This window comes from Colletes gigas, unplaced genomic scaffold (assembly GCF_013123115.1).
Source record: "Colletes gigas isolate AHSC1104 unplaced genomic scaffold, ASM1312311v1 Colletes_gigas_Sc00013, whole genome shotgun sequence".
NCBI classification, from domain to species: Eukaryota; Metazoa; Arthropoda; class Insecta; order Hymenoptera; family Colletidae; genus Colletes; species Colletes gigas.
The window spans coordinates 4,081,760-4,097,845 of NW_025106642.1; the positions used below are offsets into that span (position 1 = coordinate 4,081,760).

Below are 16,086 nucleotides of genomic sequence, written 5' to 3' on the forward strand. Positions count from 1 at the left end.
TGACGCCCTACAAAAGAGTTGGCCAATACTTTTTTGTAGGTTCCTATGAGCTCTACTTCAGAAAAAAGTTTCATTGAAATATGTTCACTATTGTAGGAATTTTGGCTGTTTGAAGATTGGACCATTTTTATGGGGTTTTTTCTCATTTTGCGGGGTCAAGGATCAACTTTTTGCATATTTTTGCGATTTCTACGTATTCTTGATTAAAATACGCGTCGTTTGCATTTTTGAAAATTAAAATCCTTCAATCCGTTCAGAAGTTATGACATTTTAAAGATCCGCATGAAATTTTCGGACAACATTTCTGGCCATAAATTACATTTTCGATTAAGAATTTTTTTCTCGAAAGTGGGTAGGATTTCGGGGGTATATGTATTCACCAAAAATGATTGTAATTGACCCCCGCAACCAAAAATAATTTTTCGAGAACGATTTGAAATTTTTTAATTTTGTCGACAATGTCCACCTACTCGAATTTTTTTCTCGAAAGTGGGTAGGATTTCGGGGGTATGTGTATTCACCAAAAATGATTGTAATTGACCCCCGCAACCAAAAATAATTTTTCGAGAACGATTTGAAATTTTTTTTTCCGTCGAAAAATTTCACACCTTCTCGAATTTTTTTCTCGAAAGTGGGTAGGATTTCGGGGGTATATGTATTCACCAAAAATGATTGTAATTAACCCCCTCAACCAAAAATAATTTTTTCGTGAATGATTTGAAATTTTTTAATTTAATTTTTTAATAACTTTTCAAACTCGAATTTCTCGGAAACTAATGCCCATTTTGGAAAACGCTCTTGGGGTTCTGTCACACTAGATATGCAGTACATATACTACAGCTTCCATCTACTTTTATTTAAAAAATGATGATGAAAGTTTGGCAGACAACGTGTTAAATATTGTATATTATATTGAGAAATAAATTCAAGCAGTGATGAGGCTTTGGTCTAAAATTTTTGTTCCGTTCTGGATAACGTTATTACGTCTATGTCTGCATTTGTGTCGCAAAAGTCAAGATGCACATAACTAAGTAGTAAAACAGAACGGCAAAGCAGTTATGTTTTATCCTATCGTTATTGTGCATATGTATTTTAAACGTATTCGTAAACGCATATCGCGAGCGAACACTGTTCCGCGTGGCCGCGAGCACAAATTCGCTTGGCCGATGACTTGCTTTTCTTCCTCACCGTGACGTCTGTCGCACGAACCGCTCTGCCACACGTTTCCGACTCGTCGCTAGTGTAACATTTTTCCCATTGCCTGCAGTAACATTCCAAATTTACTCGGCGTGAATGTATCTTAAGAAAATCTCTCAAATTTGACTACACGAACAACCCTTACCGATCCTGCGCACTCACCTCATCCGTACAGAATGGATTTCCCGGTAAGAATTGGAATTATCTACGGTCAACATTTCCATCAAACCGAAAATCTTTTTTTTTTCATTCGACAGAATAGTTCTACTACACTTTTGAGGCGATCTATGTTTTGATGCCAAGTTTTTAGCTACATTTTCATAGACAGAAATGTAAATTGATGGAATTATTGGAATTAACTATTAATTCAAACCTAACCTACACTTACCTGTTAGTTTATTCGAAACAGTAATTAAACTTCGTTTTTCGTGCGATCAGAAATTTTCATTCCGTTTCTTTGCCATCGAGTCATTTGAAAAATAGTCCCTGTTCGAATTAATTCTATTAACCCAGACCTAACCTGTGAATTACCATAGCAATGAATCATATCGATTTGACGTTAAGCTTAATCGATGTACTTAAAAGGCGATATGAATTCAAATAATATACTTTCTTGTTTACTTTACGAGTGATTAGTACTAAATTTGGTTTAAATAAATATATCCGGTCTTAACCTGTCGTACCAATTATTGGACTACATTTGTGCAACTTCGGCGCATTAGATTATAGTAGTTAATGCCTATTTCCGTCGAAAAGGCCACAACTTCCTTACCAACGAAGTTCCCAATGGTATTAAAAAATAAGTGAAATTCTACCATATAACGAGATAAAAAAGAATATTATTATTTTTGTTCTTCGAAAATGAATCAATATTTACAAATTTGATTTTTTTTAACACGTTGACTGTCATAGTCACTTTGAACTTACGTGTTACAATATTGTTTACAATGAAAAATTTTCAACAGTTGTAAAAATTATAAACAATAGCAGATATGATCAGTTAATGATAATAGAAGAAATCTATTGTAGAATCACAATAAATACTCGTAATCGTATACAATTATAGAAAATTGTTGCGTAATTTCCATACGTGTACGTCAACCGATGTCACAATTGTTTCCTTAATATCAGTGTCTGATGACTTTCAATGACTCCTATTATCACGTATGACAGTAGCGGCCAAGGCTTTTATCACGATAAGAGTCATAACTTGCCTAACAGAAATATTTGGTATACTTCGTTGAAATTTCCTATACATGTATATACACGTAGGATTCGTTAAAGTAATTTCAAAAATTAAATCTGAAATTTAGATGTGTAAGAAAATAAATTTGGATAAGATTCATGAATTTGTTAGTTTTATTAATCTTTGGTGAGATTAGATAAATAAGAACTGATACCAATTTTAGGTTATGTATCTTACAATTGTCTAAAATCAATGTTTTGGTCTTGCAAAAAAGTGGACGGTTTTTCCCTGAACAGTCAACGTGTTAATATTTTTTTTTGAATCGATCGATCAATTAAAAAGAATAAACAAACGTGACTCAATAAAATCTAATTACACGAAATTATCGAAGTTCAAAGACATTATTTGAATATGAATGACTCACGTATATGTTACGCTAATTTTAATACCCACTTTTCATGACATTACTTGTCTTTATTTTTTTTGTTGCAGACAGCAACCGCGTCACAGCCGAAAGCAATAAGAATGGCGGGTTCTCCGATGCTAGAAAACAATGAAAGGACCGAAGTTCTGGATGAGCCACTTTTTAACACACTCGATATCATACTTCTCAGCGCCCTTCTATTAGCTGCATTATGGTGGTTAATGCGTCGAAACAAACAAGAAGAATACACGTCCGTCGCAAAATCCTATTCTATCCAGTAAATACTACGTTTCTATAACTATTTTCGATATTACGAATTTGGTATATTAAGTTCTTCAATTTTAAATAGCTCTTTTCAACAAAAAATAATTATTTTTCAACTGTTTCATGTTAACAGATATGAAATATGACTGAAAAGCATATTCACGATTTATAGTTGTCTGTATTTCAAAAATTAAAAAATTTGCACTAAAAAACTTCATTCTCAAGTTAATATGTTAAAAGAATTAAATTTGAATGAAAGAGCTATCGAAAACTGAAAAAATTTCGATCCTTGAGCGAAGCTTCGTGGCCAACCAGTGTATTATTAATATTATAGTATTATTCAACTCGGTTCGATCAAATCGATTTTCATTCAGATAGAATGCAGAATAAATTTTGGTAATTTTTTTTGTAAAAGGCCAACGTTGTTCCCTACGGTAACGCCGGCAGAAAATTCGTTCATAAAAAAGCTGAAAACCTCAGGAAGAAGTCTCGTGGTATTTTATGGCAGCCAAACCGGAACTGCCGAAGAATTCGCTGGTCGGCTAGCCAAGGAGGGTATCAGATACAAAATGAAAGGCATGGTGGCTGATCCCGAAGAATGTGACATGGTATTAATTCACTTTCATAAAAAATAATCTTCTTTTCCCCAATGTTTGATTAGACGCAAATATTCAAGTTCCCTTCCATTATTAATTTTATACTAATTACTGTCGCCATTTTAGATAACAATTAGAACAAGTTCAGAATGGAAAGGAAAATTATTACAGTACATATCTCTCTGGGCTTGAATTTTTAATGAGAATTTTACGACTATACTGACATTAGACGACGTTAGTATCCACAGCTACCTATCGTCCTTCCACGAAAAGAAAGCACAGCGTGTTTACATCCCCTCTCTTGCCGCAGCCCGCTGATTGGCTGTCACCGATTTCGACCAATACCTGTGAGCCAGCGAACTGCAACAGGAGCGAAGATGTAAATACTTTGTGCCTTCTTCTCGTGGAAGGAAAATACGTACAGTATCGATTATAGATGGCATTCGATATTGCAAGGGTTAAATCGCGATTCTAGTAATTAAAGCTTCTATCGTAATAAATTTATATAAAAAACGTAAGCGTGTTCGTTGCTTTGTACGTGGGCAGAACTCGACGGTCGGTAAACTAAATAGCGACGTTGCTACAGAGTTAAATCGTGATATTTTTTTTTTTTATTGTTTTCCATTATTTTCCGTTATATTCTAGATTATAGATCTATAGGAGTAATGCAAAGTCAAAACTTATATCAGAATATTACCAAAATGTTATAAACTTCTAAAAGGTATTACGCAGTATGCAAGTTCCCTATATAAATCGCCAACTCATCTCTCACAAATAGTCTTATATTCTAATTAGAGTTAAGCAAATTTTAGTCGCGAATAGCGAATAAATATTTTAATTTCGTTTGTAAACTAATTTTTTTAGTTTAAAAAAAAACTCATTAGTGAATTCTAATTCACGAACGGAATATAAACGAAAGTTAATATACGAATGAATTTAAAATTTTTATTCGTTGCTCGTGAATAAATTTCACTCGACTCTTATTTTAATATTATTAATTTTATAAAAATTATCAGTGAATCGCGATACAACTATATCGACCGTAGACAATGCTGGTTTTTACTGTTCGTTCCTATTTTAAGAATAAATTGATATTAAGAGGGGTAATGGGACTATACTATTTTAAATTAATTTTATCGTACTAGCTCCTGCTCGAGTTATTTTTGAAATTATTCTTGACATTAAAAGTAAAAAAATAAAAGAGAGTAAATATTACTTTACCGAAGAAATTTCATCTTAAAACAGAGAAAACGTCACGTTAATGTTATGCTTTTTTAAAAATAATATATCGTTATTTATAATGATTGCAATTTGTTATAACAGGAGGAGTTAATAAATCTTAAAACAATTCCAAATAGTTTGGCAGTATTCTGTTTAGCTACGTACGGAGAAGGTGATCCTACCGATAATGCCATGGAATTTGTTGACTGGCTGAAAAATGGCGATGGTGATCTGTCTGGACTTAATTACGCTGTACGTATTAATTCTGTTTTCTTTTTAGAAATGTTTTTAATAGTCTTTATTTCGAAAAATCACCTGCAACAGAAATATTTACATTGAAATGTTTCGAAAGCTGGTTTTAGAATTTTTCATGAAGGATATATTTTAATATTGTCAATCTATTTTCTGTCGTCTGAGAATCGACTGGCCAAGATTTCCGATCATTATATTGTTGTCAGAAGTTTATCAAAATGGATCGATGAGTCACTGGTTAAGTCATAGTTCAAATGAAAGAATACTTCTACTCGTAACAATATGGCGTCCATTGATTTCCCCTCGCTTACGTATTTAGTAATTTTCATTCGATTAAATTTCTAAACAATTCTGAACTCCATAAATATTCGTTCGATACGCAATAATAATTTATAATTATGTTCTATTCGATGGATTAATACGATTTGCGTTTAGTATCGTGTTATGTGAGAAACGATGGTTACATAAGAAACTTTTATCGATCGGACACCACGTGTGTATGGTCGTAGTCACTAACATTTTCTATTAGTGTACTATTTATCCCGAAAAGTAATCGACTAAAGTAACGAGATTAGATAGTAATTTTAATAAATATTAATTAACTTCAGTGAATAAATAATAGATTTTTGGAAATTGTAATTATGGGCTTAAAAAAGTGCGACAAACTTGTACGCGTGTTTATTAAATCTAAGACTCGCAGCGCCCCTACGCGACGATTTTCAGCACTGATTTTGGCGCCAAAGTTCGAGGTACATTTACAACTACTTTCTAATTAATATTTATTAAATTAATTCTTTCTCACTGTTTTGACATGTTCTGTAATTTTCTTTTTTTTTTTCAATAATGAAATACATAATTCCAACAAGAAAATATATTATTAATATTATGCATTATTATGCTAATAAAAGATTTAAAAAATGTAAGTTTCGATTGTATTTTGAATTAAAAATGTTGTTACAGCTTACAAGATTTTTTAACTTTACCAACACTGTTGTAAACATATGATAGTTTCCATCCCATTTACTCAATACTTATTTTAATTTGTTGCAGGTGTTTGGACTTGGGAATAAAACGTATGAGCATTACAATGAAGTAGCAATTTATGTCGACCATAGATTAGAGCAATTAGGTGCCACTCGAGTCTACGAACTTGGCTTAGGAGATGATGATGCTAAGTAAGTTACCATAATTTTAAAAATCTCCAATGTAATTCAAATGTTTGCTGTAGATCTATTTAAAGAATTTTCCAAGTTCCACACAACTATTATACAGTAATAAAATTAAATAATTATAGTATAGAAGATGATTTCATTACATGGAAAGACAAATTCTGGCCCATTGTCTGTGACTTTTTCGGGATTGAAGGTGCAGGCGAAGACGTTAGTATCCGACAATACAAACTCACGGAGCATGTAGACTTGCCAATAGAACGGATTTACACCGGTGAAATAGCTCGTCTTCATTCGTTTAAAAACCAGAGATCGTAAGTTTAGCTCAAATTCTTTTTACGTATTATTAGAAAAACCACTGTACTTTAGAAAATATTCAATTGGTATTATATAGGCCATTCGATGCAAAGAACCCTTACTTGGCACCAGTGAAAGTAAACCATGAACTTCATGGTCCAAAGTCGGAGAAATCCTGCATGCACATAGAATTTGACATAGAAGGATCGAAGATGCGTTACGAAGCTGGTGATCATTTAGCCGTGTACCCTGTGAACAATAAAGAATTAGTTAACAAAATTGGAGAAAAATGTGATGTAGATTTGGATACTGTGTTCACTCTCACAAACACGGATGGTGAGTTTTAAAATTACATTTGGGCATTGAGTATTTTAACACTGTTTCTATGGTAGTTTTAGAACTAAAGGCATTAAATTAATTTGTGTACTTTGTGTTGCAGAGGAATCGACGAAGAAGCATCCATTCCCCTGTCCCTGTTCATACAGAACAGCATTGACGTATTACTTGGATATTACCGGCAACCCGCGTACTCACATTCTAAAGGAGTTGGCAGAATATTGCAGTGATGCAAAAGACAAGGAAAAATTGAAGTTAATGACGTCAACTAGCGCGGAAGGGAAAGCTGCATACCAACAGTGGGTGGTTCAAGAGAATAGAAATATAGTACACATTTTAGAAGACATTCCTAGCTTAAAACCAGCCTTGGATCATTTGTGTGAACTCCTGCCGAGATTGCAGTGCCGGTATTACTCGATTTCCTCCTCCCCCAAGGTAAGAAAGATTTGTTAGACGGAAATTAGTTGTACAAATGAATCAAAAATTTACATTTTTTAATAGCGAATAAAAGTATGGGATTAAAATGTCTTTAATGACATTTAACGTTTCAACATAGTTTTAATTTTTGTTCAGTTGCACCCGACCTCGGTTCACATAACCGCGGTTATGATAGAATACAAAACTCCAACGGGTAGGATAAACAGAGGCGTGACGACCAGCTGGCTGAAAGAGAAACATCCGTCGGATCCGCCATCTTACGTTCCGATTTTTGTACGGAAATCGCAATTCCGTTTGCCTACTCGAATGGCCACACCGATCATTATGGTTGGGCCAGGCACTGGTATAGCACCGTTCAGAGCATTTATACAAGAACGTGATCTTGCTAGGAAAGAAGGTGACTTATTGATTTAATAAGGAAATTATTTATGAAACGGAGGTCATTGAAATCTATTTATTCATTGTTGAAATAAATTGTCATTAACGAAATGTCGATTTGTTCTGTTTCAGGCAAGGAAGTGGGTGAAACAATATTATACTTCGGATGCAGACAGAGAGACCATGATTTTCTTTACAAAGATGAACTCGAGGAGTACGTGAAGAATGGCACTTTGATGTTACACACAGCATTTAGCAGAGAACAACCAGAAAAAGTATATGTTACACATTTATTGGAGAAAAACAAAGACGAATTGTGGAGGATTATCGGCGAACAAAATGGGCACATTTATGTCTGTGGGTCAGTATACAATTACCTAATAATATTCAAATTAGAAATTGAATGTTAAACTTGCTTCAGTTTTAGTTTATGGCTAGGGCTGGACGTACTAATGATTTAAAAATTTTAAAATTAATAGAAAATAGCTAATATTTTTTTTAGAAATAAATCTTAACATTTTTTATGAGAAAAATTCAGATATAGCCCGGCCCTAGTTTCTTCATTTAATTGTCTGGAATGTTTAAAACAATATTTCGATTTATCAGTGATGCTAAAAATATGGCACGAGACGTGCACAATATCTTACTGAAAGTGGTAATGGAGAAAGGAAAGATGTCGGAACTAGATGCAGGGAGTTACATAAAGAAGATGGACTCGCAAAAGCGTTATTCGAGCGACGTTTGGAGTTGAATGTTATGTAATATAATTTCCATAGTTATTTGTAAAACGAATAATCTATGTAAACTTTTTAACACATCTTCGCGAGGAAGGTGTACTTTTATTAACCTCCGTACGGACGTACGGATAATTCATGTAAACATTGAAAAGAATATCAAGAGATAATTATAAACGTTAGCAAAATCTTTTAATCTCTAATTGTATTTATTGTTCGTATAAGTAGCTAACGAATTGTGTACAAAAATTTAACTTCTATTTCGTCGTTTCGATTATATTAACATTTCTGTAGGAATCTATGCAGTGCAATAACGAGTTTAAACTTTTAAGCGGCCTACTGACACTGATACTTGACGCAACACAAGTTTCCCCATTGCTCGAGTCGAAACTAGCATTGCAACAAGTATCGGCATCAGTAGGCCGCTTTACAGTTTATACGTATATAACATCTGTATAATAAAAACGAACAAGAATTGTAGCATAATTAATAAGGGTGTGCGGGTAACTCGAGTAGGGCTTTCGGAACAGCAGAACTGGACAAACTTTATTCACAAATAACCGAATACAAATGTTAGACCAATTCATAAATTAACTGTTATGTAATCAATATTCTCGGACCGGCAAAGTTTGGTTACAAATGAATTAAACGTTTCTATTCGTTATTTGAGAAGAAAATTTGCTTTCTCGACTCTGTCGAACAGCGTCGGACAAATGGCGATTTTGAGATTATCGGGACCATTCGAGCCTAGGTGTCGGAATTGCAGATACCGATCAAATTTTCAGTAGTTATACATAGTTAATATTTCATTACTATTAAAGGTATTGTTTCAACGGTGAAATATACTCTAGAGAAAAGAAAATAGAATCGTGTAAAAAACATTTTAAATATGCAACATGGTTTCAGAAATATAGAATATTATTAATTTTAAAAAAATTGTTGTAAATTCCAATTTCAAGGTTTCCGGTTCAGATTTCGTTATAACGATTCTCTTGTTCCCTTTATTTTTATATTTTTCAGTAAAGCGAAATTTTGTGAAATTTGAACTCGTCAGAACCTTGAAACACGAATTTACGGATCGTTCATTTTAGAAGCCATTGCGATCGTTCGAAGAAACTATATATTTATATGTAACGATTGTAATGGTGTGATACATAACAATAAATCGGCAATGTGAACAGATTTTGTAAAAGTTAAATAAATTACTACACACGCGCTATATATATATATATATATATATATATAGAACTATCTCTCTGTTTATAACAAATCTCATTAAAAGCAGTTAGAAAAATTAATTTCTAATGTACTGACCTAGTAAATTTTTTGTTTGTTTTCACCCTATGTTACAGATCCATAGGTGTAGTACAAAGTACAAACTTAAATTAGAGTACCACATAACATTGTATACTTCTAAAAGGAATTACACACTTATCCTATATAAATTACAGACTAACATGTAACTAACGATTGATTAAACGTTTCTTTCTTTGGCATAAATAATTTTTAATTTATCTAGAATCTAGAAATTACTACGTGTAGCGCCCTCAGTGGCAAAAATATTAATTAATTTAATTTTGTACTATTTTGGGTCAATTTTAAGTTTAACTTAGAGTATACATTTGGTTAATGGTAAAAGTTACATTGAAATGATTTATACACAGTAATAATGATGTTACAAGAAATGATTTATACGCAGTAAACAGATCATTTCGACTGAATACACATTTCCTGTAAAAAATTCACGAAAAATACCGCTTGTTTTGTGTCCGCCAAGGTAGGGTAACAATGTACAGTGAAAACTCGATAAATGTCTTCAAGAGCTGTTCCATAAATGATACATTTTTATCCCCACCACTAGGGGGATCCCCCTTGAACCAGTGAGGCGAAGTGTAACCGGAGACGTAGCGGCTTTCTTTAAAAATCTTTATTGCCTTCGTCAACTTAGTTTAAATGTCCCTGTCAGTGTGACCACACTACTGTACAAGAAGAGAGTTTTTTATTTTTTACTTTTTTTTAATAAAAATTTTACTATCATGTAGGGAAGATTTTTCTAATTAAAATGAGACTAAACACGATATAAATCGGCCAATATTTGTTACCATAATATTTAATTAAATATTGTGTACTCGTATCTTCGCAAGGTCAGTGGATTGGTACATTTATCGAACAGTGGTAGCTAACGAAACCCCCTATTTCATAAGTGTTGCAGTTTTTGATCACTTACGAAACGGTGGAACCGTTCCGTTTGAAAATAGCCTACCTCCCGTTCGATAAATGTAGCCAGCACCTCGATGCGTCGTTCTTTGATATTTCCGAACATAGAAAAGGACAGCACAAGAAGGATAAATAAAGAGAGAAAGACTCGCAAGTACAATATTTAATTCAATATTATGCTACCAAATATTGACCGATTTATATCGTGTTTAGCCTCATTTTAATCAGAGAAATCTCCCCAACATGATAGTGAAATTTTTATTAACAAAAAGTAAAAAATAAAAAACTTTCTTCTGTTGCAGTACTGTGGTCACACTGACGCGGATATTTAAACTGGGGCGATAAATCCGAGTTTCAGTCCCTCTTTCTTCTTTAGCTACTGACTCTTTCTACGTTCGAAGCGTCGGCAAACTACAATCAAATTCGAAAGACGATTCTCCTATTCCGTAAGTGTTGCTGACCGGACCCGGAGTAGCGACATTTATCGAGTTTTCACTGTAGCAATAGAATTTCGTCAAAGTGGTCACTTCGACGTTTTCTTCATTAAATTTTTTCGAATTGTAGGATATATTGAATTTGAAGTTTATTTCCACTTAAACAAAAAGGAATAAGTTTATATATCTATGTCAATAGAACGCGTATAGCGAATGGAGAACTAATCTAAATCTAAAGAGCTAAAGAAGCTAAATCTATCTTTAGCTAAAGAACTTTTTTCGATCTAAGAAAACGGGTGAAAAACTGGTTTGTCGAGCAGTTATTGACCAATCAATTACCGGAAAGCGTTAATGTTATGAATAACGTTTCATAGCATTCTATCTGAATCAATAAACCTCCAATGGACCGTTACGCGACTCCGCCGCCATCAATAAGGTGACGGAAGACGGAACCGTATACATATGTAGATAAATAATACGGTCCGTTGGACTTGGCGCCTTGCCCCTTCGGCGGTCTTCCTGCATTGCAATGTCATCTGCATATTGTGTAACATAAATAATCTGTTTAAAGGTTTCCCATTATTTTTCTTTCATTTCACAGAAATACACGATTTTAAGACGATATTTTCGATATTTTCTTTTCATTATTATACTTATATCCTTGGACAATCGAGGCTCGAAATTTTATGCCGATTGCCAAGGTCGGAATTCGGAATTCAGCTGTTGGAAGAACGAGAGAGGTTGATGCACTCAATTATGTCAAATCTGGTCACATTGCTCGCAAGTCCCTATAGAAAATCGTTCTTAATGATCGGTAGCGGAATTAGTTGGAAAATTTTCGATTTCATACTGCATACATGATTTTCTATCGTACGAAACGAGAATTTTTCAACTAATTAATCATAATAGAGCATTAAGTAATTATTAGAAACAATGTTTTATCTTTCGTGTATTTTTACATAATGTTCCAAAAAGGAAAAAGCAATAGTTCTAACTGTTACAATAAAAAAAACAAATATGAAGTGAACTTATAATATTAGCCAGCAATATACATGTACATAAACGAGGTATGGAACTTCCATAATGAAATAGAGATATCATTCGAGGAACTTTATGTTACGTGAAAACAGAAACCGATTTCTTCGGTTTTGTGGTTATGTTCTCCAAGGCGCGCACATAACCAACGAAAACAAAGTGTTTGTACCATTAAATATTAATGCTGTATGTTATTAGAATGTATTGAAATAAGATTAATCTGAAGAGTTGTAAATTCCACTCGAAATGAACAATTTAGTAAGGTCGTGTCTTTTTACGAGAAGTTTAAACATTCGACGTTTGCATTCTATAAAATATACGCTAGACGCCGAAAACAGACAATTGTACGAGGATATTTTTCCTGATATATGTGAGTAAGTATTGTTAACGAATATTATTTACTGAAATATATTTATTCCTCTTTAAAAAGTTAACATTGTATTTACACAATCAGTCAACATAAATTAAATTTTTAGAAAGGACATAAAGAAATTGTGGAAGAGCCCTCCGCAATGTGTCTACACAGGGTTCGATCCAACTGCGGAGAGCTTGCACGTAGGAAATTTACTAGTTCTGGTGAATCTCCTCCATTGGCAACGCTGCGGTCATCAAGTGATCATTCTCTTAGGAGGTGGTACAGGTTTGATCGGTGATCCAAGCTTCAGGAAGTCAGAACGTGTCGAAATAGAGGATGTCGTGTTGCATGAAAATATAAAATCTATACGAAATGACATAAAGCAGATCTTCAGGAACCATGAGAGATACTTTTGCAAAAATGTGAGAAGTCTGACTCCTGTGATCGTACATAACAATTTAGAGTGGTACAATGATATGAATATAATCTCCTTTATTAGGGAGATTGGAAAATATTTTAGAATGGGCACCATGTTGGGTCGTTCCTCGGTCCAGTCTAGATTAGAATCCGACAGTGGTATGAGTTTCACAGAATTCAGTTATCCTCTATTTCAAAGCTACGACTGGCTACATTTGCAGCGTACATACAATTGCAACTTCCAAGTTGGCGGCCAGGATCAGATGGGAAACATAATTTCTGGCTATGATCTGGTAACCAAGTACACCAAAAAGCAAGTTTATGGATTGACATTGCCATTGGTCACGGCCGAAGGTGGAAAAAAGCTTGGAAAGTCTGTTGGCAATGCAGTTTGGCTTTCTTCTTCCAAGTCTTCCAGCTTTCAGCTCTATCAGTACTTTATTCGAACCGAAGACGCAGATGTGGAAAAGTTTCTTCAATATTTTACGTTTCTACCTTTGCACAGGGTGAAAAGTATCGTAGAAGAACATTTTAAGAATCCGGGTTTGAGGAAGGCGCAGAGGATTCTGGCGGAGCAAGTTACATTATTGGTTCATGGTGGTAAGGGAATAATTTAATAGAAACAGTGCTTAATAAACAAGTCCTTGGTTTTTTTTAATGTTGAGGAACTTTTATTCTATGCGATTACATTTTCCAGCAAGCGATCATTACTAAAACAATGTGAATGTAATTTTTGTAATTGTAGAAGAGGGACTACTGGGAGCAAAAAGAGCATCCACAATTCTTTACGACAAGTCCATCGAATCTTTGTCGAGAATAAACGCGAACGATCTGGCCGAATTGTTGGAAGGTGCCACGGTAGTGGAAATTTTCTCCGAACCCGGCCTCAGCATTTACGACTTGGCGATGAAATCAAAATGTTTCGAGAAAGAACATGATGCAAGGAGGATTATCGCAGCTGGTGGGTTCTACGTTAATTATTCCAAGGTTACTAATACAGAAGAGGTTCTCGTCCCTGGAATACATATATTAAGCAACAATATAACGTTGCTCAGGGTTGGAAAAAAAACTTATTATATTGTAAAATGGCTATGAAATGAAAGTTAAGGTCGTTAAAATACTGTTGGAGACTTCTAAGTAAATTTCAGGTTACATGGGTCATTCCTGAAATTTAGCAAATTTTCATCTTTTTATCAAAATACACACATTTAAGAAGAATAAATTCACGATTTATTTACAAAGCGATAAGCAAATCCTATAACAATGGAAATAAAATATGGGTCCGAATTGACCTATCTTCGTCGGTGTTTTGTTAACAAATCCAAAGTAGCAATTTTTTTTAGTCACATTTTTATATAATTATTATATTAGTGAATCTTCTGAACGAATGTACTCTCCTATATCAGCTTGGTGGAAACATACAGTTGCCATTGGATCCGCGTATTTACAATCCGTTGTGCTTTTCGCCGTCACGCCAAAACCCTAAACAAAATTTGTTAATTATACAATATTAACGTTCTTAGTAGTTGTATTGCTGGTAGAGATATAGAGGGCATAGGTTGATCATTAATATTTTTTAAAATTACATATGCTCAGAAATAAAGTTTAATAATATACCAGCGGTATGTCGCTTGTCGAAAAAATAACCACCCCCTGATACTTGGGGGTATTTTCTGTAATACGGCTCAGTCCAGACTTTGAAACATGATGCCCATAGAGAAATTGTTGCTCCGCGGATGCTTTCAGCCAGATTTTATACTGAAGAAGTAATTTCAAATACAATTATATTCACTGTATATTATTCATAGACTTAATCTTTAATTAAGCTTCTCAACATAATTTCTATTAGGATACTGAGAGGAATATAGTTACTTGTGAGTATGGAGCCAGATGATATAACGCAGTGACATGTAGCCTGAATTTTCCTGACTTTGTGAATTTTCCAAAACAAGTTCCAAAGCTTGCTAGTCGATCCGGGGTTACCATGCTAGCTAATGGCAGGATCTTCTCCGAAACATAATACACCCTTCCCTTCCTTTCTCGGAAGCAATAAATACCATCGGGACGGTCAATCAAGACCTTCACGTTGTCTCCAATACTAAAACACAGGTTTCTTATATAATACATCGATTTTGACTATCATACAACAATCGAAATAGATTTAAAACTACAGAAGCATCTAAGTAGTTCAATGTTTTGTTATAAATTTACAAACAAAAACATATACAAGTAGAGGTTATGACACTCACTACTTGGTTAACTTTTCCAAAACAAGCTTCGTCTTTTCTTCGGTCAAACGTTTCATTCTTCTAATATATTATTAAATACTAAAGATATCGAAGAAAGATTCTGGAAAAATTAATTAGGTGTCATTTACTAACGTTTCACCGAATGATTTATTAGCATACAACAGTTTATACTGTTCATCTGGTTATACTATGCACGTGTTTCGTGCATCTACAGTTACAGTGCTCCGCTGACTTGAAATCTCGCGGGACGGCACAGGGGCAAAGGGAGTCGAACCGCCCATTTATCTATCTCGCTCCCTTGCTCTCAGGCAGTCCACATGTGTGTGTAACCGCCGCGACGAATAGCGAGCCAGAGATCAATGTGTGCGTGCGCATACGTCAATCCCTTCTACTTCTCCCGTAATTCTTCCGCGAGTCAGCGGATCACAGTACCGTTCTTCCGCGAGAAGAAGGCACAGCGTGTTTACAACGAACTTGAATTCGCGCGACATCTCATTATGCCCCACTTTGTCATTCCTACGGTATCACGACGTAAGTGCAAAAAGGCACAACATTCCGCGTCATAATCGCACTATTTACAGCAATCAATCACATTAAGCAAAAATTTACAGCAAAAAACTGATTAATAAAATGCAATAATATTTACAAGCATCCAGCGTGCGCATTGTTGTTTTACACATCGTTACGTATTATTTTTGTATGTAACGTTAAGTAGAATATATGTATAACATTTGATTCTGTGTAAAAAAAGTTAGTATTAATCTGATCTTGTAATAATTAATTTCTCTGTTTAGGTCATGTCTGTAAAAAATATTTGCTATTGAAGGTTGCTATAGTGTGAACGATATTGGCCAAGAGTGGGCTCTCTTTAACAAATTTTACTAATA

The 16,086-nt window shown here is 34.2% G+C and overlaps 3 protein-coding genes across 3 annotated transcripts; 2 read left to right on the forward strand and 1 right to left on the reverse strand.

The window, feature by feature from the left end:
• The first annotated feature begins 1,152 nt into the window (after positions 1–1,152).
• LOC122399436 (NADPH--cytochrome P450 reductase) lies at positions 1,153–9,816 on the forward strand. Its single transcript, XM_043400116.1, has 11 exons — positions 1,153–1,385; positions 2,876–3,084; positions 3,487–3,679; positions 4,991–5,140; positions 6,191–6,315; positions 6,435–6,623; positions 6,704–6,942; positions 7,046–7,377; positions 7,516–7,777; positions 7,891–8,119; positions 8,365–9,816. The coding sequence occupies exons 1-11, from the start codon at positions 1,374–1,376 to the stop codon at positions 8,507–8,509; spliced, it is 2,085 nt and encodes a 694-aa protein (XP_043256051.1). The 5' UTR covers positions 1,153–1,373; the 3' UTR covers positions 8,510–9,816.
• A 1,310-nt stretch (positions 9,817–11,126) lies between these two features.
• LOC122399293 (tyrosine--tRNA ligase, mitochondrial) lies at positions 11,127–14,045 on the forward strand. Its single transcript, XM_043399878.1, has 3 exons — positions 11,127–12,552; positions 12,655–13,550; positions 13,696–14,045. Exons 1-3 carry the CDS (start codon positions 12,425–12,427, stop codon positions 14,043–14,045), a joined length of 1,374 nt encoding a protein of 457 aa, XP_043255813.1. The 5' UTR covers positions 11,127–12,424.
• Positions 14,046–14,177: 132 nt separating this feature from the next.
• Positions 14,178–15,685, reverse strand: LOC122399294 (60S ribosome subunit biogenesis protein NIP7 homolog). The gene is made up of 4 exons (XM_043399879.1): positions 15,200–15,685; positions 14,823–15,048; positions 14,568–14,708; positions 14,178–14,432 (listed from the first exon to the last, which is right to left on the reverse strand). Exons 1-4 carry the CDS (start codon positions 15,253–15,255, stop codon positions 14,313–14,315), a joined length of 543 nt encoding a protein of 180 aa, XP_043255814.1. The 5' UTR covers positions 15,256–15,685; the 3' UTR covers positions 14,178–14,312.
• Between the last annotated feature and the right edge of the window lie 401 nt (positions 15,686–16,086).

What these genes read in the sequence shown, in the direction of transcription:
- LOC122399436 (XM_043400116.1), top strand. An exon ending in TTAGGAGATGATGATGCTAA is followed by an intron (nt 6,316 to 6,434) that starts GTAAGTTACCAT and finishes AAATAATTATAG; the next exon opens with TATAGAAGATGATTTCATTA. An exon ending in TCGTTTAAAAACCAGAGATC is followed by an intron (nt 6,624 to 6,703) that starts GTAAGTTTAGCT and finishes GGTATTATATAG; the next exon opens with GCCATTCGATGCAAAGAACC.
- LOC122399293 (XM_043399878.1), top strand. Translation starts at nt 12,425, where the DNA reads ATGAACAATTTAGTAAGGTCGTGTCTTTTTACGAGAAGTTTAAACATT. An exon ending in ATTTTTCCTGATATATGTGA is followed by an intron (nt 12,553 to 12,654) that starts GTAAGTATTGTT and finishes TTAAATTTTTAG; the next exon opens with AAAGGACATAAAGAAATTGT. An exon ending in TACATTATTGGTTCATGGTG is followed by an intron (nt 13,551 to 13,695) that starts GTAAGGGAATAA and finishes TTGTAATTGTAG; the next exon opens with AAGAGGGACTACTGGGAGCA.
- LOC122399294 (XM_043399879.1), bottom strand. Translation starts at nt 15,255, where the DNA reads ATGAAACGTTTGACCGAAGAAAAGACGAAGCTTGTTTTGGAAAAGTTA. An exon ending in TTGGAAAAGTTAACCAAGTA is followed by an intron (nt 15,049 to 15,199) that starts GTGAGTGTCATA and finishes CCTGTGTTTTAG; the next exon opens with TATTGGAGACAACGTGAAGG. An exon ending in CGACAAGCGACATACCGCTG is followed by an intron (nt 14,433 to 14,567) that starts GTATATTATTAA and finishes AATTTTGTTTAG; the next exon opens with GGTTTTGGCGTGACGGCGAA.